Source organism: Triturus cristatus, chromosome 11 (assembly GCF_964204655.1).
Source record: "Triturus cristatus chromosome 11, aTriCri1.1, whole genome shotgun sequence".
NCBI classification, from domain to species: Eukaryota; Metazoa; Chordata; class Amphibia; order Caudata; family Salamandridae; genus Triturus; species Triturus cristatus.
Genome location: NC_140594.1, coordinates 1,159,142,405 through 1,159,167,878, shown reverse-complemented (window position 1 = coordinate 1,159,167,878; position 25,474 = coordinate 1,159,142,405). Strand labels below are relative to the sequence as shown.

The window sequence follows — 25,474 nt, the reverse complement described above, 5'->3', positions numbered from 1 at the left end:
GGGGTTTATAGTCGAGGAGTTCCTGTAGCCCCAGGATGTGTGGCGACAGGGCATGTCTCAGGTGGAGATATCTATAGAACTGTCCACAGAGGAGTCTGCTCCATGAGTCTCCACTTCCAACCTGTTGCTTTTAAGGCTGTTTTCCATGTTCGAAGAATCACTTTTGTTGCCGGGCCGTAAAGGGTGCGTCTACTGCTCCCACATGATAAATGTTGAATTGGGGTGCCCTGTAGTGCCCAGTTTTTGGAGGAATAGGCCGGATCGCCCTGCGTGTTATACCACCATCTAGGAATAACTTCTAAATGGGAGGCCCGGTAGCATGACTCGATATCAGCCTCTGTGATACCCTCTTCGTATGTGGGCTGAAGACACTTGTTAAGAGATAAGTAGAAAAACCCTAGATTCCGTAAGAAACTACGAAACACCAAATGAACTGTCCATAAAAAGTATCGGGCTTAGGGTATGCATAGTTTTGCAGTTGGTATAGAAGGCGGGGATGAAATACCATTTTGAATATGACCGATCAGCCCATAAGTGATAGGGGAGAGCAGACCACAGTTTAATGTCAGATCAAGCGCGACCAAAACCAGATGAAAGGTCATCTCCCATGCAACAGAGGCATTGTGGGTAATATGTACTCCTAAATATCAGAAGCTACATGTGACCTTTTGGAGATCAGATGTCCATTCCAGATTCTGGGGTTGTGTGGAAACTGGTAAGACCGAGGACTTGTAACTAACAAAGAAAACCTCCAGTCTGACTTATATTTCTTTTAGTGTGGCCATGCTAGGCTCAGAATTACCACAAACCCACCATCACTATTGTACAGAACAATCAATCACAAAAATAGTTTTATTTTTTATTTTATTAAATTTCTTAAATATTTCTTTAAACAGAAAAAAATTGTTATTTTTTCATTATACAAATGATTTAAAAGATACGTTCATCATTATCTGCACATACGTTTGATCAGAAATTACATGTGATGAAGTATAAGTCAATAGATAAATGAACACATAAGCCCACAGAAACCTTCACCAAATCGTTCTCACCATTCAAACCTACTCATTCAAACTACACTCATACATAATAGCGCTATGAAACCGCTTGGTGTTCGTACGCTTAATAAATACTTTTAACATAACATTTAACATAACATAAAAAAGAGAGATTCAACCATATGAGGGATCCAATATGAATCTAATAGGGACAGGTTCTATAATTGTTGGTGATAAAAATCACATCCATCAAACACCTCTGATGAATCTGTCTCTCAGAGACCACTCCCCATATGTATTGCCGGTCAAAGTCAAGTATCACAATGAGGGATACAAAGTAGCACAGAGTGCTGCGGGGTCCATGGGGCTGTGGTACCCTCGCTCCCTGAGATGCAGTCAGCTCTGCCTCTTTGTAGATAGCTATTGGACAAGAGTCAATGAGGGATACAAAGTAGCAGAGTGCTGCGGGGTCCATGGGGCTGTGGTACCCTCGCTCCCTAGGAAGCAGTTGACCAGCAATACATATGGGGAGTGGTCTCTGAGAGACAGATTCATCAGAGGTGTTTGATGGATGTGATTTTTAACACCAACAATTATAGAACCTGTCCCTATTAGATTCTTATTGGATCCCTCATATGGTTGAATCTCTCTTTTTTGTGTACGAGTGTAGATTGAATGAGCAGGTTTGAAGGGTGAGGATGATTTGGTGAAGGTTTCTGTGGGGTTATGTGTTCATTTATCTATAGGCTTATACTGCATCACATGTAATTTTTGATCACATGTATGTGCAGATAATGATGAACTTATCTTTTAAATCATGTGTATAGTGAAAAAATAACAAACAAAAAATTGTGTTTAAAGAAATATTTAAGAAATGTAATAAAATAAAAACTACAACTATTTTTATGATTGATTATTCTGTACAATACTGATGGTGGGTTTGTGGTAATTTTGAGCCTAGCATGGCCACACTACTATAGGTCAGACTAGAGGTTTTCTCTGGTAGTTATTTTGCTTCCCCCTCATCTTGGACCTGAAAGCAACTAGGGGGTGCCTTTTTCTCCATAGTTTAAGACTGAGGACTTGGCCAGATGAATGGAGAGGCCTGACGTCTTGCCAAAAAACAGAAGGATTTCAAGTACCCTTGGACCCAAGGTCTTGGGATCAGTCAAAAAGATCAGTGCATCATCAGCGTGTAACGAGATCATATCCAAGATCCCCCCCCAATTCAAACCCCCTCTCCTGCTCACTGATACGAATCCATTGAGCCAGGGGCTCTATGGCTATAGCGAACACCAGTGGGGACAACGGGCATCTTTGACGTGTGCCTCACCAGACATTGAAGGGCTCAGAGACCGTAGTTTCCACCCGGACATGGTCAGACAGCTTGGTGTACAGAGGCCATACATAAGTAATGAGCTTGGGTCCAAACTTAAGTCCCTGAAGCAAAGCCATGGGATACTGCCAGCCCACCAATTCAAATGCCTTTTCTTTATTTGCCAGTAGTGTCGCTGCCCACCATCCAATATGTCAGCTAGAGCCAGTGTGTTGTACAATCTTATGATGTCATACCAAGTGGCACATGGGCGCATGAAGCAGGCCTGATCAAGATCGATCAACAAAGATACCACCCTAAGTAAACGGTCTTTCAAACCATGGCTATGATTTTAACTTTGGTATTTAAGAGAAAAATGAGGTGGAAAGAGGAGCACTAATCCAGGGTCTTCCCTGCCCTAGGAAGCACCACTACCTCCGCCCTTCGAAAGCCAGGCAGGAACCGCCCAAGTCTGACTACCTAAGTTTGGACGTGAATAATTTAAAGAATTTACAGGTCCTCGTTCAACATCTCTCTCAGTCAATGATAAAGTCTTGAGGGGTAAGTTCGATGTAAAATGGATATTATGTGACTCAGGCAGAGGGTCACGTGAGGCATTTACATCATCAGAGTAGTGGGCGAATTGCTGAGCTGTAGTTCAGTCTACGACAGCTTTCGAACTAAACGAGTTCAACAGATACGATCGGGGTGTGATGTATTAAGTTAGTGCAGAAATAGTGTAATAGTTTACTTGCTTTCTTTGCCTAATCCAGCAGCATAAATTTTAACTCAGATTAAGCATGGAGTATTTCTGGTTGAGAATGATGGGAGTAGCAGCATTTCAGTGTTTGAATTTGCGTTCTATGTCCTGGAGAGATTGCCATTTTCAATGCTTTTTTTCACGGCATATAACTACTGATTTCCACCAGGAGAGTTTGTTTGAGGGCCTCCCACAAGATTCCAGGGGATCCCACAGAATATCGATTCTGGGTAGGTAGGGGTCGATTGTTTCTCCCTAGTGGTGAGCTCTGTGTCCCGAACTGACCAGGCATTTAGTCGACACGGGAAAGATGTTCTGGTGTGGGCAGTATGCAGCTCGAGTGTTACTGATCTGAAAGTCTGCGAGGCAAAATCTGCATGTCGATCACCTTATGCATCTCTGCTGTCTTAGGGAGGAGAAAGTTATCCAGGCAGGAGAGAGTTTTGTGCGCCCCTGAGTAAAATGTGTATCCACTGTCCCCCTGATGAAACCAATTCCAAAAGTCCAACAACCCCACAGTGTCCATGAATGGCCTCAGCAGGGAGCGGTTGCACAATGGCCGTCCACCTCCCCGGAGTCTGTCAAGGTCGTCATCCACTAACCCATTCCAATCCTTGTCCAGCACCAGGAGGTCTTCAATGAGTCTTGTGAGCACCTCTAAAAAGGAGGTACTGAGTGATGGGGGCTTAGATATTTGCCAGTGTTAAGACTTCCCCATATAAATGACCAGTAGTGACAAATATACCTACCCCACTGATCGTCCAACACGTCTGTTTTACTACAAAGAGGAGATGTCCTTTGATTATTATCACTACCCCCCCCCCCCCAAGAGTCCCTTGTAAGCACTGAGTGAAAAGATTGAGTGTGGACATAACGTGGAAGAAAGGGATCCCTGTAGCTCACTAAGTGGGTTTCTTGAAGGTACAGGAAGTCAACCTGTAGTCTCTTGGTGGCTCAAAGAACTGCTGTTCTCTTGACCTTGTCAAGGAGACCATTGATGTTCCAAGGCATCAAGTGGACCGGGTCTGGCAGGGTCTTCCCTTAGTTACCTGGCATCCACTGGTCTGTGTCTGTGACAGTGTCTGTCGGATGTATTGTAAGCGGCAACAAAAGAAGCAAAAACCCAAAACAATAAAAATAACACAAATACCCCATCCCACCCACCCACCCTACACTCCAAGAACATGAAGTATGTGTCGGGGTACAAATCAACCCCTGACGCCAACATCAGTGCTGCTGTGACCTTAAGTCACTCCACCCCTATCCAACTAACTAAGTTCAGTTCCAGCCACCTAGCGCTAAAGCGTAGACACTAGCTGACAGGAATTGTTCAGCATCGGGTGGGAGGATGGCTTCCGCTTCTACGCTTCGCATGGCCCAAAAAACTGATTTTAAGATAATGTCTCTAATGCAAAAGTTATTGCTACTGCTGTGCAGGGCCCAAGGGAGTCCCTTGTGTTTCCATGCCCCCACAGTCTTGCTCTGGGGCATTCAGGTGGTTGCGGCATCCAGAGAGGAGGTCTGGTCAGCTCCGCATCATGTGCCTCTTTCTGGACTGTGGCAGTTTCTCTCTGGGACATCCCTGGCCCTCCTACGTCATCAGGTCCTGTGTGCCAGGAAGAGCACAATCGATTCCTGTTGCGATCCTGATTTGTGGTTTGCCATAGGGAGACTGACCAGCAGTCCCTGCAGGGTATACTGTATGAAGCAGGGGAGGGGTGTGTGGACTAGGTGGAAGCCGTTCATCAATCTACTGGAATACCTCTTCCAGAGTGATGAAGAAGATGATTTTGGACTGCAAGATCACCTTAAGTTTTGCAACAGCATATAGAAAATATTAAGGCAGCGCACTTTCTTTTTCGCATCCGTGAAGGACTTTCGTTGTTCTTGAACTATTCTGTTATATATCCTGAAAGATCATTATTTTATCAGATTGGAACATTGGTGACTCCTGAGAACGGGCCTGTAGGAGGATAGCGTCTGGGTCTAGTTAGATGAGTATGCAAGCTATCATGAGCCTAGTGGAGGCCCCGGGGGGGGTGGTTTCTGGATCAGCACCGTGGGCCCGCTCATCAACAAAGCAGGAGGAAAGGGACATGTCAGGCAATATAGAACAGAGCCAGTGATCAAGGAATTCCTTGGGTGAGGACCCTTTGCATCCCTCGGGGAACCCCACAAAGTGGAGAATATTCCTTCAGGCCCTTCCCTCGGCATCCTCTACTCTTGCGGCAAGGACCCTGGGAATGGAAGAGAGCTTCGAAATCTTCCGCTGCATCTCAATCACTGCTTCTTTTCTGCCAGAAACCCTGACCTCCACAAGCAGACTTCTTGCACCCCCATCCAGGATCCGACTGCAAGAACCGGATGTCAAGGGTAAGTAAAAATATTCTACGTAAGAAAGGAAGCAGAGAATATCTGTGTATAATCAGCATACAGCGGTCCTGCCATATATAAGAGGTAATGCGAGAAACATGCCTTGTCCTAGTCAATCCTCGCAGGAAACAGTGACATAGAAGTAAGAATATAAACATTCATTCTGGGAAACAGAGAAAGTGCAGACTGATAAATGCAATTAAAAATCAGGGGAAAGTTGAGCTTCAGGTATCAATGGAAGACAGAGGCATGAAGCATGGGACGCTCAACAAGGTCAAGATCAGTGGACACACCTAGAGCCTCCAGACAGAAGGTCTCTTTGCATGCTTGGTGTAAGACATTATATTTTCACAGCAGAAAAGTTGGGGAGCTGGGAGTGAATCAACCACTGTGGCCTTTGGTCCTAAAGACCAGGTTCTACATTTCCCTACGTCCTCGGGACAACACTGTAAGGTTTGCAAAGGGGCACAGCTACCAGTGTGTGAAGGCGGGCCAGAAACATGCTCTCTCAAGCTGAACGGATATCTCCATCTAAAGAAGGTTTGCTAAGACCTCTCCTGAATAGGCTACAGCATGTCATTGATGTTCCATGGTCTACACGCGCAGGTGGGTGGAACATTCAGTGAGGTGCCCTTGTGGTCAGGAAGCATGGAGAACAACGTGAACTATTTGCATAATGCCCTTGAGATTAAAATGTAGAAATATGACAAAGGATTGAGTGATCCAACCGTTGGGTAATGGGGCAGCTACTGGCAAAGATGGGTGAATGACTGAATGAACATATTCTATTTAACTGTCGTACTTTGATTAACAGGCACTAACAAGAATGAAAGCACTTAGGGGATACTCAGTTATAGCTGCTACACAGACAAACCTTTCTAATAAAGCACAGGATCAACAGATCCAAAAGTGGGTGAGGGGTGGAGTAACACAAACATGAGGATGGGTCCATTGTCTGCGATGCTTCCGATATTACCCCTGACGTCCAAGTAATGGGTCAGAATAACTAGTCTAACTCCCAGGGTACACCGCTTTGCAATCTGGCTTAATTTTGATGATACCCCAAAGGACGGTGGCCCCATGGAGACATATTGAAGCGTTCAGGAGTTTGTGTGGTGTGTGGATAGATGTCTGAATGGTGGTACGTCACTACCTAGAACACACCTAAATTGAGACCCCACTACCAAAATCAGAAAAAAGGCTGTATGCAAAATGCAGTTACAGTTGTATAAGTTACGAATATGTACTACTTAATTGTCTGAGGGTTGCACACCACCAACTAGAATACACTTCATCAATATTACAAGTAGTGAGATTTAACAGGCAACTTGCAGTCAGGCCCATGTGCTGCAAACATTCGGCTTAACCCTAAGACTTACCTTTACCCAAAACAGTTAGAGTAAGGGCAGAGAGTAGCAAGCACCCGAGTCTCCTGCTGATGACCTCATCCGCTGGGCTCCTCTGTGTGACATTAAGCAATGAGCTGATGCGCAAAAGCTGCCGGCAGTATCTAGCCTAGGATTTGTAGAGGAGGTATGCCCTTCAGGGCACATTCCAGATGTAGATGATGGCACAGGGTTCAGACAGAGCGCCCATATACTGCTTGACCACTTGCTTGTGCCTGCCTTTACCACACAAACTTAGGGACTTACTTATGAGAGCCATATGTCGCTGTTCCAGCACTTAAAGTGGTTCATGTGTGATGCAGGGCTCTCATTTCAATTTATAAAACCACGCAAAGCCACCCTGCATTTCTTTGAATAGCCTCATAAATCATGAGTAAGCCAAAGCAGCGCAAATCGCTGAGTCACCTTACTTTTCGTCCGGGAGGTGTTCCATGGGCATTGAGGTGGGTTTTCCCACGCAACACCCATGGAATTTGACGCTGTCCCGGATTTACAAAATCATGTAAACATGGGGGAGGGCCAAATCCTTAAGTGTCCAGAGGTGAGGTGTAACGAGGATTAATATGTTAATTTTTCCTCGCTCTTTCGCAGCACACATAGAAAGAGGAAAACGCCGCTTAGTATTGTTTTTGTGCAGGAAGGTGCCCCTTCCTGCATATAAAGAATCCTGCATGCAGCGGAGGCCCCCTTGCACCATGGTGCAATGGTGCGTGTGTTGGCACTAGCCTGCCGAAACTGTGCCAGCACAGGAAGAAAGGACAGGAATGCACCGTATTGCTGCACTGCCCTATGCCAAAATCCCATAAATAAGCCCCTTAGTACATCTGATTTTGTGCCAAAACCTTAGGTTTTAGGGCTGGCTCGTTCTAAAGCAGCCCTTGCACATATTAAGAGCGGGTTGGTGCAAAGTGTACGGGTGCAGTGCAAAGGCCAACTTTCAGTGCATAACAGCTGAAATGACACCGTGGCTTTAATTGCTGGTGATGCACGAGCGCAAACCTTTAATGAATATGGGCCAAACTTTAAAAGAACTGCACAGGACCAAAGCCTGTAAACGCGGACAAACTTAAGAATTGTTAGAAGGAATGACTGAGGTTCGTTGTTCACTCCGGAGAGAATCAAAAGAGCTTTACAGAATGGCCCTGGGTACCTGACCGCTTGCTCTTCACCACATAATCCGGATCCATACTTCCAGAGGATGTCCGCAGACGTCAGAGTGTCCTCCAGTTCTCTGAAAAGAAACGCCATATTGTTAGCTGTGGGGCCACTGCCCTTCATCTTGTTATTTTCATGCACATTTCTTATAAGGTGCTGGCATGCAATCGCCCACAGGGGGCGCTAGATAGATGCCTTCAGCAGCGAGGGCTTGTCTTGCAAATGTAAAGTACCATAAAGACCATTTCACAGATAGATGGATGGTCCCTTCAACTCAACACATAATAAAGACCACCTAGTGCCTTGTGGGTGGCAAACAGAAGGCAGGAGCTATGTTGACCCCTGTCGCACGGATAACTTTATTCTTGAAGCACCCAGCTATTATGGCCAAAATCAGGTGCCTCGTGGAGCAGTTGACTTTCATCAGTAAGGGAGAGTAGGGTTGAGTCATTAAGCTATTCACACCAGGTGTGCAGATACACGCAGTTGTGAGGGTGGCCTCCCTTTCCGGATTTAAACCCAGAGGTTACACATTACAAGGAGTTCTCCCACAAAGACATTCTGCAGCTTTGATGAATTTACCATGCGAACAACTAGAGTTGGAGATATGACCTTTATGAGTAATTCATGACCCCTGAAAAGAATCTATTGGGGCTCTTCACAAAGGTAACTTACACTTGTAAGTATATTACACATATCATTATTAACTAGTACAAATATTTTAATGTTAAATATTAATGCAAATACTCTTTATGTACGTATTTTAAATGTAGAAGAAAATATAAAACATGCTACAGAACTAGTAACATAATTTTAAAAACATGTTTAATCAATTTAAATATATTAAATTATACAAAAACTATTTTCCGAAGTTTAAATTAAAAAATGAAATTCCCATCTTAAGTAAAAAAGTTTTATTTTTATTTTGGATAAATAATTTTAAACATAATGTCTACTGGTGAGGAAAAGGATTGTTTTCAAAGCCCTTGACACTGCTCACCAAGCTTTTTACAAGGCCAGACCTAAATACTTGACCAACATGTTACACACATACTGCCCACCCCAAGCCTTAAGTTCACAGGTCGCCTTGTTGTTAGTCATACCACACTCTAAGCGAAAGCATCTTGGTGGTTCGGGCTATTCTGTTTTTCCGTGGGAAGGTGTCACAACCAGTGGTTGGTCATGTGTGGTGCTGGACTTACTCCAGGTCTGAGCTGGAGTAATTTAATACTCCTTCTTATCCCTTTGTGTCTGTAGGAACTTTAGAGGTGCAGTTAGTGAATAGCAATGTGTTTGCTCTTTTGTGGGTAGGTGCTTAACCCTTCCTAAGCCCCTCCCTAATCCTCCCTGAACCCCGTATTACTCCTCCCTAAGCCCTTTCCATTTAGCAGTAAGTATGCACTTTTGTCAGTAATCTGAATAAAGATACGCCTTTGCAAACTGTGCCTGCCGCAGAAAATAAGCACATTAACAGTGTTAAATAACAGGTGTTGTGACATTTGACAAAAGTAAAGTTGATTTCCTTAATAACACGGGGCAGGAGAATACTTCAGAAATGGCGTCCAGACGTTGACAAGACACAGACAACGTTTGTCTCACAAGCTGTTGGAGGAAGAAGTTTATTTGAAAGCTATATTAAGAGAACAGTTTTGCAGCTGTTTTGCTTCCTAAACTAGTTCATCTCTTTCATTGGACTGCCCTCTCTGTTTGTATGCTTCAAAGGAACTTTCCCATCGAAGATATACTTTATGTTATATTGGTTTGCAGCCCTGACCACGAGTCCATGAGACCATGTTTAGCTTTCGAGGGTCTCTGAATTCATGAAGCCCGTGTTTAGAATATAAGGTTTTGAACTAAGCTGTCCCAAAGTGAAACAAACACCTGACCCTTTTAAAGCCTCATTTGTTTGTATAATTAAGTTTGATAAGGAACTACAAGTGCATAGTTGGTACCAAAGGCCATCAATCTCATCATCTGTAGAAAGACTCTCTGAACTTGCAGATGGACTTTGTTTAGTTTGTGAAAGGATTGAAAGCCCTAGTCCATGGCCTTGGGAAGGACACTAAATGTACTTAAGGTCTTTGGAGATGTGTTTAAAATGTTCTGTGCTGACTCTTGACAGCTTTGGTGTGAGGAGAGAATTATTTCTTTTACAGATTTTGTGTTGTGAACCTTTTCTTTTCTCTCAAGTGAGCTTGGCATAAAGCTGGGTGTGAACACACTTATTCACAATTTAGGTTTTTCAAATATGTTTGCACATCACAAGGATATGTATATTTTGCAGATTGCCATGTTAGATGAATGCAGTAGCAATAGCTGTGAAAAAGATGTAAATCTGCAGTCATAGTAATGTTAAAGTGCGAGAACTTCCCAGTTATCATCAATCATACGCTTTAATAACATACTGTTCTTTTATTTTAGATTTTCGATGAAGAGGGGAACTTGAATATCAGATGAACCAGCTGTCTTTTTCTCGTCTAAATCCTCTTTCCCCCTGGGACTTCACCGTGTCAACATTTCTTTTGATCAGTGGATTCTGGTAGGGCAAGTTTGAACGTACTGAGGAGTTTGTGGCATCCCCACAAGACAGGTACTTCTGAATTTGTGACAGCTTTTTCCAGCCACTCCCCAGTTCCCTCCCACATTTACTACTAAGGGCCTGTTTCTGATACGGTTAGGAAGGCCTCCTAACGGCATATGCTCCGTCCAAATCAGTTCGGGAACATGTTTTTCCGACTGACTCGGAAAGGTTTCCCACATACCGAGTACGATGCGAGTTAGGCATTAGGAATATTCCAATCCCAAACTGATGTCATTTGGAATGACCGAGTGGTACGGAGCAGAATCGTACGTCTCAACGGGCCGCATTTCCGAACGACCGAGTACGATGCTGGATTTGGACAGCCTTTCCGAATCATGTGGTCTGACTCGAATCGGCAGTCGGAATCAGACTTTGGGGGCTCGTAGTGGGACCCCCTGCACCTGGAGCCTTCCCAATTGGGCCCATGGGGGTACCCATGGGTTCCCGCTTACAAGTCATGCAGAGTGTGTCAGGCACCAGGGGGTCCTCGCCACAGGGTGCCCAATTTTCCCCAGGCACCCCTTTCTTTAATGGGGCTCTGTAATCTAAATGATCAGGGAGTCTCTGCATCATTGGAGTCTTGTCAGACACTAAGGATGCACCTTCCACTCTTTCTTATTTGAGCCAATGCTAGAACCTCCAGGAATTGCAAAATGAAGTGGCGAGAGAATTTTGGGAGACAAGCGATTTCATTATTGTGATTGAGCACAGATCAGCAGGGGAATCATGCAGGCGGGTATTAGACACAACATCCAGTCATTCAATTGTGTAGATTTCTTTAAACTGTATCACCCTATCATTGAAGCAGGGCATCTAGTTATTTAATTGTCACCTTTTGGGTCAGGGTACAGAGTCTTGTGAAATAAATGTTCTTACATTTAAAAATTGTATCTACAAATAGTCAATAGTGCTTTGAGCCATTCCTTGGAATCTGACAATAAACCGGGACTTTGATAATAGTCCCCTCAGCTCGTTGATTACTCAAAACTCTTCCATGGCCAGATTGAGAGCCTCAGAAACCCAGGATGCGTAGTGCAAACTTTAGCTTCTTGCACCCTTGCTCCTAAGCGTGGACTGTGGCTGATATTTGCACTACCCACGTTTGCACCAAACGTCCAAACTGCAATGCTTCTTAATGAATGGTTACTGAGGAGTGACCTGCAAGAGGCGACTTATGTAATTTATGGAAAGATCTGAAGTGGGGATGCAAGCAATGCTCTGAAGAGGGCATGATGAGAAGTGGCAGCATGGGCAGCGATCACCAGCTGAAAGGTGCCAGTGCAGCAAGATGCTGAGAGGATCTAAACTCAAGTCCCCCTCAAGGGGTTGGGTTTAGTGGCTCAGGGTACCTGAGCTTTGGTAGGAAAGACTTGGGTTGGGAGTTGGCTTGTTATGCAGACTGCAGCAGGGGGTCACTTGTAGGCCTACAACCTGGGGTTGTGCTGGTCTTAAGTAGAATGGACTCATCTTTTTCACAGAGTAAGTTGTTTTCTCTCCTGGAGAGCCACATGGGCAAAGAAGGCTGATGAGACCGTGGTACTGCCTGAGACTGGCAGACAGAAGAGGGGGTGGAACAAAATGCTTGAAAATCATATGGTGGGTCCACAAAAATGTAGGTAGCTTGTTTTTATGCAAATTGAGCCTATGCAATGTGGCAAGAGCTGACGAAGTGGTTTTACCATAGTTAAGGTATAAATGTACTAGCAAGCACACCTTTGTTCTTAAATCAGAATTGGGGAGATAATATTCCTGTACTAAGCATCTGTAAATCTAGAGTACAAAATGTATGTGATGTTCATGCTCAGGTGTTCCAGCCATCGGTGTCTGTCTGTCTGTCTGTACCACTTAAGATGTTTGCTCATAACCAAGAGATGGCTTTATCTTGTGTAAAGAAAGTTCTGCCCTTCACTTTGTGGGGTTACGAATGTCTACATTGGAGAAACCCTTCAAATTCTATAAGATGGCCAAATACTGCTCCCCTGGAGAGTGGGGCAGCCTTCTGTATTTAAGGTCTTCGATGAAGATTGTATGCAGGCACCAGAGAGTGTCAGGTTCCACAGGCCTGCAATCCCCACGCGACATGCAGGAAAATGCACTATAAAAGTCGGGAGGAAAAAAAACATACAAAAGCCAAACAACAGCGAAGCACAATGGAGTCAGCCAGAGCAAGTGCAGAGGACAACCAGAACCCCACAAGCCCCCCGGAGGATCACCCTGGGACCTCAGGTTCAGGGAAGGGCAAGGACAATAAGAGTAGGAAGAAGCCGTTCAGTATGCAGGAAAACAAGATCCTGATAACGGAGGTGATAGAACACCACCAACTACTGTTCGTCACCTCCACTGTGTCATTGGCAACTAAAAATGGAATATGGCAGACCATCGTGGACAAGGTGAATGCAGTCCGAGAGCTGAAGAGGACAATGGAAGAGGTCAAGAGGCGCTGGAATGATGTCAAGTGCAAAACCAAGCAGAAACTCGCAAACAACCGGAAGGCAGCAATGCAGACTGGAGGTGGCAGTCCAGTGCCACAGGAAAAGGTGGACGAGATGGAGGAAATTGTGTCCACAGTCATCAGTGGGGAGATGGTGGCAGGAGTTGGGGGACCGGACACTGCTCAACATGACCGGACACAACAGGAACAGGGTGAGTAACGACCAGGGACTTGGGGGACGGGGGAGATGGGGACAATGGCACACATGCACAAGTAAGCATAGCACAGCTGCAGACAAACCATGCCCCAGACCCCCAACTCCTACCAAGAGACCAATGCACCCAAGTATGCAACATCTCAACACTGTATAAGCACAGAAGCCTGAGGCACACCACATGTAAGGGATATGGGGCAGCTAAATCAGAGCTGCAGGTGCGACTCCTCCAAAATGCGGCACACACACATCACATGCAGAGCACATCAACATTGACAATGATGTGGCACAATCCACAACAAGTCCACAACAGATCAGAGGACACAACTGGTGCCGCCTGTGTGCAGAAACTGGCCAATCACATATGGCATCGCAGGGAAATGTGAGTTGACAATGTACAAGTACAAACACATCCGTGATGTAGTCGAAATGTCCACTGTCCCGCATCAAATAGGCAGCTCCCCCCAAACAGTCACAATGTGCACTGTCATTCAGTCTGAATGTGAACATGTCCAATGCGTCAACACACATGTCAACACAATGTTAAACTGCATCTCCCCTTCACATTGCAGAGGAAAATTCAACACCTCCTACAGACCAGTCCCAACCTCTCTTCTCTGATGACGAAGAGGACCACCACATCTTCAACTCCGACGCCCTTCAACAGCTCGTTGAGAGCCTCTGCAGCCCACTTCCAGCAGCAGGGCAGCTCAGCTGCATCGATGAGACCCCACCCCCTGCACCGACCACACAGCAGGCAGCACCCACCACCATGGCTGCCTCCCAGGACCCCCACGACGAACACATGGCCTTCCAATGCCGTGTGTTTGAGTGCCAGGAGAAGCTGGCTGAACAGATGCAGGTGGGGTTCGACCTCATGGCAGCCAAACTAAACGCCATACGTGGGTGTCTAAGTCCCATCAGCAGCCACTCACAGTCCCTAACGGACACCGACAGTCCGCTTCATGCCCTCCAACGAACCATGGCTGATATCGCCAGGGTCCTGACTCTGCGACAAGAATGGCTGTCTAGTCCGAGTGCCTCCAGCGAGCTCGCACATGAGTTGTGACTCAGGCGGAGGCTCATGGAGAACATGGAGCGGACACATATGGAAAGAGCAGCTGCCACGGCTGCACACCAGCGAGAGGTAGTTGGGTCCCTCAATACCTTAAAGACCCTCCTGATGGCATTGCTGCCACAAGGCCAGGCACTGATGCAGGCTGCTGCTACCACCCCATCCACATCTCCGGCCCCTGAGGTGTCAGTGCCACACAGTGTGGCGGACATTCCACCTCCGGCTCCTGAGGTGTCACTGCCACACAAGGCTAGAGACAGAACACCACCACCCACATGTGAGGCACCTGAAACAGAAGAGGACAAAGATGTGGATGAATCTGCCCTCATGGTCAGAAGGAAGAGGTAGCATTCATGTACGCCATATGGCCTGTTTCTGCTTGGTTGCATCATCCCATTCCACTGTCAACCGATGCACTCTGCGACATTCACCTTGGACCTCGACATGGACGGCCATATTCTGTTTGGTCACCAATGACACAGCTATCAGACTGTGGAGTGAACTCCTACTCCTCTGATGTACTTGTCTTTCCCTGAAGGACTCTGGCTGGCGCTCCACGGGCCGACACTGCAAGGTGGGGTTTGCACGGCCCTGTACTGCTCCAGCTACAACATTGAATGTGTATTAAACATCCATTTTCACAACTATGTGTCATGTCTATGATCTTGCAGGTCTGGAGGCATGGATACATGTAGAGTCAATGATTTCACCTTACGTCCATGTTGCTCATGTTGTGGGACTTGGGTCACAGGGTGACACATTGCCGATTGCGTGCCGGGTGGCGCCGACACTAGAACGGAGACACATGGACTAGTTACTTCCTTGTCCAGCCATGGACGGAAGCACGCCCAGAGCCCCGGGGTCATTGTTCACACCCCTATGCTGGTCTGGCATACGCCAGGCCAGCCCACTCCGCTTACGCTCACAGGGGTGGACAACAACGCTACATGTCCCAGGTCTTCCCTGTAGGGATCTGCTGCTCACAGGTCTAGTTGTCAGCATGCCACAGCCACTCCCTCATGGCTGGTTCACACCCCCACCACACCCATTCAGCACCGGTGTCACGGGACATGTGACCCTGCCAATAAAATGGGCCTGGCACACGTGCTGGATGCCATTTCCATTCTGTAACTGGGTGTCTCCATGCGGGTAACATTTATGCATGAGGGCCTATGGCCCTGCCACCTCACATCACCCAGTGCCGGGGGTGACATGATGGCATCCGCACCACGGGACTCAATCATAAAGGGTCAATGGCTAGCGGTGCACAGACTTGGTGGCACCGGATACACTGCGGCAGGCACAGTGTGTACCGGCACGTGGTTGGAGACACACCGGTGGCTGCAGGTGAGCAGTGGGGCCTGGGTCCGCAGTGTCGGCACTCTCTCTCCCTCTCTTTCTCTCTCTCCCTCTCTCTTTCTCTCCCTCTTTTTCTCTCTTTCTCTCTCCCTCTATCTCCCTCTCTTTCTCTCTCCCTCTCTCTTTCTCTCCCTCTCTCTCTCTCTCTCTTTCTCTCTCCTTCTATCTCCCTCTCTTTCGCTCTCCCTCTCTCTTTCTCTCCCTCGCTCCCTCTCTTTCTCTCTCCCTCTATCTCCCTCTCTTTCTCTATCCCTATCTCTTTCTCCCCCTCTCTCCCTCTCTTTCTCTCTCTCCCTCTCTCTGTCGCTCTCTCTCTCGCTGTCCTTTGAAGGGCGCATGACACACCTTCTTATCTGTATTTCTGTCTTGCAGGCTGTGACTTACGAAATGCCCAGGGAAGACCCGGCGTGCCCCTTCATGATTCTTGTTTTTTGTTTAATCTGTATTAAAGGTTTTATTTTGAATATATGATATGAATGTATGTTTAAATTTTTTTGGCCACACCTGTGTGTTAGGTGTTGTGATTGTGCGACTTCAGGCGATTTGTTTGGTTCATGGTTTTGTGGAGTTGATGTGCATTCTCTTTGTCCAAAGGGAGGGGGGGGGGGTGGCTGGTGGTGTCTGGGCGGGGGGGGGGCGGTGTGTGTTGTTGCCCTATTGGGGATCCGGGCTGCATGTTCAGTTGCTCGGGAGCATCTGTTGTTCTTCATGTTTGGCTCTGGGCTGTGCTCCCTCCCTTGGCTGCTGCCGGTTGTCGTCTGACTTTACACCAGGTCAGAGCAGGTGTTAGTTTCCTGCTGCTAACGTGCCTTATCACCTGTTTTGTGGTCTTATCGCAGGTCTGGCTGGTCGTTGAGAATGTTATGGAGTGGTGTTGTCGCAACTTTTTGCTTGGGAATGCCTACTCTGCATCTCATTAGCGATAGTTGCCGGGGTCATATGTGGCGATGTTTTTTGAGGTTGCTATCGCCGGAAAACTGGCGATATCGGCTGTTTGCAGCGGCTTGTGAATGGGGCGAGAGATTTATCACGACATTGGCTGCGCTAAAGTGCCGGTAACTCGACGATAGCTCCTTGAGAATATGCCCCTCTGCCGCTTAGGGCCACTTCTTGACAAAACCAAAAATGGAAAGGAAGAACGCACAAATGAATTTTCACTATTGCAAATTAATCTCTGCCACATTCTTTTTCATCATTTCTGCTCACCTTCCATCAGAGACATGGAACCAACTTTCTGCAAATTAAACCTGACACAAGCTACCCTGAAGTATCAGCAGCAGGTCCCCTGAATCTTAGCTACAGTTAAGTCACAGAAACACAGCAAGCAAAGATCAGACATGAAATCCAGAGCAGAGAATGGTAAAAGTATTAGAAAGAGCAAATGAACTTCTAAATATTACATCGCATAATTCTGTAGCAATGTGGCCGTAATTCAGAAATAAAGATACTGGTTGAGAGACACCTACAATCTCTCTCTGTTACAGTCAGAGATGAATTGTGCATATTAAAGTCCCACTCACCCAACTTTCTGGAATTGTTTCATGGAGCTGACCCAGGCGTACTTGATCTTCTGCACTTGTATGTATCGCACCTGAAAGGAAGGACAGCACAGGAGCACTGCAAAGATTGTGGAGACACAGAGGCAAAAAGGTGCTGCACAATGCACTATTGTCATTGCTTTACAAAGCCCATCTTTGGAGACACATTTCCCACATGACACAGGTCTGCATGGGTTTGAACCTGACTTGCCCTGGCAGGGGATCCCTTGTGGCACAAGCCAGGGATCTATCAGGCTGATGTAGGGCCCTCCAAAGCTCTAAAATCATCATTTTAACCCTAAATCATATAATATAGCCTTATAGCCGAGGGCTATACCGGTTGCTAACGGCCCTGAACCCGAGTTATAACGAGAGTGAGGGCAATTAACAGCAGCTATAGCCCGAGGCAGAAGGGCTACAAGGCTATTAGAACATTCCTCCCACTGAGGGAGGAACAGAAAGACAAGCATTGGAATATTGGCGCTCCGGGCTCATACCAGCCATTTTAAGCTGGAGCTACTCGCTTGTTTTCAATGTAGCTCTCCACATCCCAATTTTCTAATATAGCCTTACAGACGCCTCAGCGGGCTCTACCAGCCATTAAAGGCCCGCTCCAAATGTTCAAGCAAGAGCCGAAGGCGAAAAACTTCATAAGGGCCTTTAATGGCTGGTAAAACCCACTACGGAGGGCTCTAAGGCTATAAGAACATTCTGCCTCTAGTGGTTTCAAACTAACCAAGCTTTAAGGCAGAGACGAGGGAGAGAGAGAGTGTGTATGTGTGTGATGTTGTCTGTGTGTGCATTTAAAAATCGAGGGTGAAATCTGACAGACACCTCACCATGCCAAAATGAAAATACCAGTCCCCAACTATTTACTACAGAATATATTTTTTTAGGGGGGTGTAACATGCCAAACACACATACCCTAACCTACACCCCTGAAGACAGTGCTGTTGGGCAGGAAGAGCACAAAGGTATTCGGCATCTTAAGAGAAGTGGCCTTACGCTACCGGCCCCCTGTAATGATGCCATATTTGATGCTATTGACTGGACGCCAGTGCCCCTTTGAGTTTAGCCTCACCAGCAGCTGCTTTTTGTTGCATACCCCTAAACCTGGCTCTGTACAAACAATGGGGAGCCGTTGTGGCTCCTTGGCACCCTCCCCCAAGCATAGAAATCCAGTGGCGCCTCCCACATGTATGTGCGTGCGTTCCAGGATTTGCAGCCAGATCACAGCTTACAGGGAGACCTGGATTTATTTGATATATGCAAAGATGGAGTCTTCAAGCATCCACTTCTGGGGCTATCACCCTCTTCTGTGGACTGAGCCAAAGGGCAGAGAAAACTCTCCGTAGTGAAAAGACACAGTAGAGATTATAAACGCAGGGGAAATGTATAGGTGATAATCCTGGTGGAATTGATTAAGTGGGTCTATACATTCCTAGATAAGTGTTAGTTATGTAAGTTTAGAGGCTGAAGAGTGTGAGAACCTGGATCTATTCAAGGGTGAAGCATTCTTGATTAACTATTAACTAAGAGCTTTTTAGCTTTACATTTTTGAAGTTTTGGCATTAGGTTAACAGAACAGTGGGTCTAAAGTTCGGGTCATCTTGGTGATTTTGCACAACTAAGGCCAGATGTACTACGATTCGATGCAGCGCTCCGCAGAAGAAAAAAACAACTTGCTTCACTGTGTCAACTGGAGAGAGCAGGAATGCACCATATTTACTAAGAATGCAGCACACGTGGAAGGAGGAAAAATGAGGGGAAATAAAAATATTTCACTCTGTTACGTCTCCGCTAGGAACGTGTACCATTTTGATGCATTCCCGGCTTTACTAGTGTTAGTAACTCTGGGAATGCCCCAAAATCCATGGGTGGATGCGGGGGAACACCCTTGTCCCCCCCATGGAACGCCTTCCCACGGCAGAGTAACGTAAGACAGTGACTTGCACAGCCTTGCATCACTCCAGATTTACTATGCCAAGCACAGCCCTGCAGGGATGCTCTGCGTGGCATAGGAAATCTCACTCAAGGGCTTGCATTGCACTTGTGTCAGCTTGCAAGACGCACGGGCAACACAAGCCCTTGATGAATCTGCCCCTAGAGTGTTGTGACCCAGCCCTTGTTTTACTGTGCAAATTATGTGCAAATCTTTCACATTGCAAAACTGTCATTCAGAGGGATTTGCAAAGGTTTCAGGAGGGTTTCCTCTGCAAATCTTATTGAAGGACTACAAATCCAGGTAAGGAGTCCTGTGAGGAACAACAGACCTTCAACACAGCGTTCCCCATCCGCAGAGTGCCAACCTGCAGCCTCTGTCCTTTAAAAGGACACGAGCTGCAATCTTTAAAATCATTTATGGCTTGATGCGAACAGCTTTCCGCAGGAGCATGCAACCGACCCCTTGACTGATGCCCATTCCCACCAATGTTGGCATGAGACACTCAGACAGTGGAAACAGTCTGTGCTGGACCACTACCAATTTGCTAACGCATACCAGCGTATTCGAGGGAATATAGCATGTCACAACGCATGATAATACATCGGGTACTTTTACTACGCGTTCATTACAACAACAGCGTCGTTAGTACGCAATACCTTTACATCGCAAGTCATTACATCGACTTGCTGTAGGGGGTGCGCTGGACTTGGGAATAGTAGTATTTACTATTCCTACTCCAGTTTGCGCAACAGCAGGGAAGGTGTTGGATGTTATATCCAATACCATGGCGCCCCCTACAGCAAGTCATTGTAAAGACTTGCGATGTAAAGTTAATGAGAAGTAACAACGCAGTCGTTGTAACGACCGCGTTGTAATAGCATTGCGTTGTTTTAAAAGCGTTGCAAACGCTGTTTCCCCTTCGAGGTGGCAGTAGCCAATGACTGCATTTGTGGATGCAAACCCCTCATACATTTCCATTCTCCCCTCCCTTGTAAACTGTAAAGAGTTGCAATGTGTTCAGTGTAAGTCGCAGACACATTTACCATTTTCTATGTCGTAATGCGCAATTACACAATGGTTTGTGGTTGCAGGCGTTGCAAATACAAACACTTACGGTACATCATGGCCAGAAATTTAAGTGCAAGTATAAATAATTCAAGGTGTAGTAGTTTTTCCCCGAACGTGCAGGATATGAACTGGAAGCAATGAGCAGTGTTGTGATTTAAGGCCAATTTACAAAGTTATTTAAGAGCCCCATGGAATAGTGATAGAGGGTTACACCTTCAGGTACCAATGAAGGCATTTTTGAGTTAGCCCCATATTTTACAAATATATTAATTTGCTCCTGACAGGTAAATGACTCTTCAGATCCTGAGTTTGACAGAGCAAAGGTAACAACAAGTAACCAAAACAGGGAGATTGTAGGTCTGATATCTACACCACACTAACCTGTCAGTTTAAACACCACTTACTTTTAACTCTGGCTTTAGGATGACTTTGTTCACGATGGAGTCTTCATCTGCAATGATCCGCTTGTCCGTGTCGTAGCTCATGGTACTTGTCAGTGACGACAGGTAGATCCACCTCACCTTTTTCTTGACATATTTTTTAAAGTCATCCTAGTGAATAGAAGACATTCAGGGAATCAGACAAGAATGTGCAAGTGTTCGGAATCATCTATTTCTGACACAGTACTTATGCACGAAAGTTCCGGCATATCGCTACGCCACTTGCCCTTAAACATAGGGCCTCATTTGTGGGGTTTACATGTTGCGCAGCATGTCACCTTGCTGCGCTGCCCTCCACCAATGTGAAAGGGCAGGAAAGCACCATAATTAATCAATACAGTGCATTCCTGTCCTTTCTTTGTGCGCTGGTGCCGTTTCGGCAGCATAGTGCTAACATAGGCATCCTTGAACCATGGTGCGAGGGTGTCTCCGTTGCAGGCAGGATTGTTTTTGTACAGGGAGGGTTTTCCTCTTTCTATGTAGAATTCAGCACACATGGAAAGAGGAACAAATATTTCTCTTCATTATGCCTCCCCTCGGGAGGCGTACGGATTTGACGCTTCCCCGGGTTTACATCACTTTGTAAATCTGGTGCAGCGTAAAATTCCATGGGTGTTGCACAGGAAAACCCACTGCAACGCCCATGGAACGCCTACCAGGCAATAAGTAAGGAGATGCAGCGGTTTGCACGACATCGCCGTACTCATGATTCATGAGGCCACTCAAAGCCTCATCGGGTGGCTTTGCGTGGCTTCATACATCTTTATGAGAGACCTGTGTCATGCATGTATCACTTTACATGGTGCAAAAGTGACGCAGGGTTCTCGCAAATATGCCCCATAGTGAGCGCAATTTACAAAGAATTTGCTATTCGTAGCTGTGAATTGTGGGGTAACATCGCTGTCAGGTGTCCTGGCTGGTCAGGGGAGGCCTCGCCTCTGCTGTCCTGGTGAAGGACCCCCTGCCAGAGTTGCAGATCTCTGTGAGGTAGGCGGGGATCTGTGAGTCACCGGCTGAACCACCCACTGACAGCACTGAACTGCCCAAGCGGCACCACATTTGGTTCAGCTTTTCTACAACATTTGTTTTTTGCTTTCACAAAACAAACTCCCAAAGTGAGTGCTTGTTACTTGAACTCAAAAAACAGCAGCTTTGATGCACTGGGAATGTTTACCCTGCGTACTGGAGTCATGGTTAGATTTCTGTGACAGCCACCACACCATGCATAGGGGCCCCAGGCAGAGAATTCTAGTGATTGTCACCAAGCCTTAAACAGGGTGTTGTGACCAACGCTATTCCCTGATTGCCCAGTGGTAGTGGAGTCAAGAGGTCAGCCGTTTCCAGTAGAAAGCCTGCCATCCTCCACATGTGGCATTGAGCTGCTTGCTTGGTGGGGCCAGGGCCAGACTGGCTGTAGTGGGCACCGGCCGTTTTTCCCAGTGGGCCACCAGGGTGGGGGCTGGTTTTGGACTCTGGGGTTTTTTTTGTTACCAGGGGCTGGTTTTGCAACATAGGTGCTATATCCGCCCCCTGTAACAGAAGCTGCTGCAGCCGGCCCGACTCAATTGCCAGGGCAGGTTTGCGTTCCCAGTCCGGCCCTGGGTGGGGCAGTTCTCCTGTCCGCCGAAGTCTAAATGAAAAGTTTACTTTAATTGCTACTGCCTTACCCATAAATTTCAGCAAGGAATACTACTAGCCTTCACCTGACTTACTCCTGGGAATACTGGAGTAACCCAGGAGTCCTACAATAGTAATGCACAGCAATGTTTTTTTTAATCAGACCTGGTGTCCTAACTTCCCACCTGGCCTGTGCAGACGTAGGTCTGTGAAGTGCTTGATGTATCATTTATAACAATGATATAATCATTACAACTTTTTTTTCTATTTCACATTGTGGATTCTAAATTTGTAATGATCTCTGATCATTTACTATTTCTATTCCATTTGTAACGTTACCTGAAATGCAGCTGGTGAATAAGCACCAAATGTGGAAAGTAGACCTGAGCAAACCGGCCCAAATAGACAAAGGGGCTCCGTGAATTACACAGTTAGTTTATTTTTACAATTATAAAGGGCCCCCACACCCTGACAGGCATTGACTCCTGTACAATTATATACATTAACTAAGTTAAAAATAGCGGTGGGCAAAGAATTCCGCTCTGCAGGTGGAGTTTGCAGTATTTTGCCCACTCTGTGCTCCGCGCGGAGTTCCGAAAAACTCACCAAAGTGGAGTTTTTTCTCTTGCATGGCTCACTAATGTTGAGTATGGTGAGCATGAGTGAGAGAAATCATGCGGGTAGACCTCTTCCCTGTGAGATTTCTGAATGTGGGCGGTCACGGCAAGTTGCTACCTCTTGCGTTGAGAAAGCTGCTGCTCGAGTTGAGAAAGCTGCTGCTCGCGTTGAGAAAGCTGCTGCTCGCGTTGAGAAAGCTGCTGCTCATGTTAAGAAAACTGCTGCTCATGTTAAGAAAGCTGCTGCTCGCGTTGAGAAAGCTGCTGCTCGCGTTGAGAAAGCTGCTGCTTGTGTTGAGAAAGCTGCTGCTCGTATTGAGGAAGCTGTTGCTCTAGTTGAGAAAGCTGCTGCTCGTGTTGAGGAAGCTGCTGCTCGTGTTGAGGAAGCTGCTGCTCGCATTGAGAAAGCTGCTGCTTGTGTTGAGAAAGCTGCTGCTCGTGTTGAGGAAGCTGCTGCTCGTGTTGAGGAAGCTGCTGCTCGCGTTGAGAAAGCTGCTGCTCATGTTAAGAAAACTGCTGCTCATGTTAAGAAAGCTGCTGCTCGCGTTGAGAAAGCTGCTGCTCGCGTTGAGAAAGCTGCTGCTTGTGTTGAGAAAGCTGCTGCTCGTATTGAGGAAGCTGTTGCTCTAGTTGAGAAAGCTGCTGCTCGTGTTGAGGAAGCTGCTGCTCGTGTTGAGGAAGCTGCTGCTCGCATTGAGAAAGCTGCTGCTCGCGTTGAGAAATCTGCTGCTCATGTTAAGAAAACTGGTGCTCATGTTAAGAAAGCTGCTGCTCGCGTTGAGAAAGCTGCTGCTTGTGTTGAGAAAGCTGTTGCTCTAGTTGAGGAAGCTGCTGCTCGTGTTGAGGAAGCTGCTGCTCGCATTGAGAAAGCTGCTGCTCGTGTTGAGAAAGCTGCTGCTTGTGTTGAGAAAGCTGCTGCTCGTGTTGAGGAAGCTGCTGCTCATGTTGAGGAAGCTGCCGCTCAAGTAGAAAATCTACTCGAGCGGTGGAAAGCAGCAGCGCTCTCTTGCTCTCCGTGTGATGCCGTGTGTACTGATTTTACAGCGTGGGAGAAACTTCAAGCGCTAAAAATAAATGTGAACAGTGCGACGTACCAGACTCCACACTCGTGGAACTCGGTGTAGCGCGGCTGAATTTTTCGGCACTTTGCAGAGCTCCGCGTAGTGCTACTCCACAAACTCTTCCCAGGCCTAGCTAAAAATGAAAAGCTCATAAAAGCTTTTAAAAATTAAAAGGAAAGAAGAAAAATTATAATAAATATTGCAGAACTAAAAGTATCAAAACAATTTTATATGACCATGGGTGAGATAGAGCAGGGGCAGCTCCTTCCCAATGGTGAAGAAGCGTCGCCCCACTGGCCTGAGACAGGAAGTGAAAAAGAAAACAATGTCTTAGTATCATTTTATTTTTAATTTGCCGGCTCGGGAGCCAGCTTGTGCAGGGAGGGGCAAGTTCGGGCATGGGAGGGGGGAGGAAAAGTGCTACGTGCACTTTTAAGCGCGCGTGTGTGTTTGGCCGGACAGAGGCACTCAACCGGTAAGTGTTTATATTTATCATTAAACCCGTCTTCCTCCCCCTGCCACGTGCTCCCCTCACATGCTTCCCCCTGGCCCCTTCTCCCCCTCCGTGCTTCCAGCTGGCCCCCTCTGCCCCCTCCACCCACCCCTCACCCCCCAGTATTTTATCTTGTCGCCCGCCACTGGAGTAGAGATTATTACATGTTGAGTATTACCTTTTATTACAGATGTATAGAGCGTCCTAAGATTGACAATTTTTTAGAGATTACAGCAGTAGTGGTAAGTGGCACAACGTATCCAATTATTTGCAGTACAATTAAAATGATTAACTCTAAAACTTGGGAACTCACTACAGAGCTAGAGTGCTTAAGATGGACAAGGTAGATGTTTGTCAAAAAGAAGGTTTATAAGATGTGTCTTGACAACCAGTTGAGAGGTAGCCATAAATTCAGGGAAACATATTCCAAATTTCCGTGGCACAGCCGCAGAAGGAATGTGCCATGGCATGGTGTTTCCTTTTTCGTTAGTGGAGGTGGGTGAGCCAAAAATGTAACAAGGGTCTGGCTCAGATCTTGGAGTCCGTGCACGATCGAAGCCCTGAAAATTTTATTATGCAAATAATATAACACATATGACTTTAAATATAATAAAGTCTCTTAAAAATTACAAAAACATTATTTCTTTAAGATGTTGAAGCTTTGACACTAATAGGGAACATTATAGCGCTGCACTGAGAAGTACCCATACAAGTGATATTTTTGTACAGCTGGACGTCTGAGCTCTGGGGCATATTTACAAGCCCCTATCGCCACCACAACGTCACTTTTTTCGACGTTGTAAGACCCCCTTTCACACTATACTTAGCGGGAGAGAGGCGGGCAATGAGTGCTGTGGGGGGCGTTCCACCGCAACACCCATTGATTTTGACTCTGCCCAATATTTACAAAGGTGGCGTAGATATGGGGAAGCGCCAAAATTAAGACCAGGGAATACCTGGTCTTACCCTGGCGCAACGAGGAGAAATTATTAATTTCTCCTTATTTTTTCTGTTTCTATGTGTGCTGC

General features: G+C 46.4%; 1 protein-coding gene across 2 annotated transcripts in view; it reads right to left on the bottom strand.

The window, feature by feature from the left end:
* LOC146788634 (putative cation-transporting ATPase 13A4) overlaps window positions 1-25,474 on the bottom strand; it is a 330,096-nt gene that overhangs the window by 236,417 nt on the left and 68,205 nt on the right. For both annotated transcript variants that reach the window (XM_085635820.1, XM_085635821.1), the window contains exons 3-5: window positions 20,623-20,769; window positions 17,188-17,258; window positions 8,003-8,083 (exon numbers count right to left, since the gene is read on the bottom strand). In XM_085635820.1, the coding sequence (XP_085491946.1) occupies window positions 8,003-8,083; window positions 17,188-17,258; window positions 20,623-20,769 (299 nt within the window). The remainder of the gene's footprint in view (window positions 1-8,002; window positions 8,084-17,187; window positions 17,259-20,622; window positions 20,770-25,474) is intronic.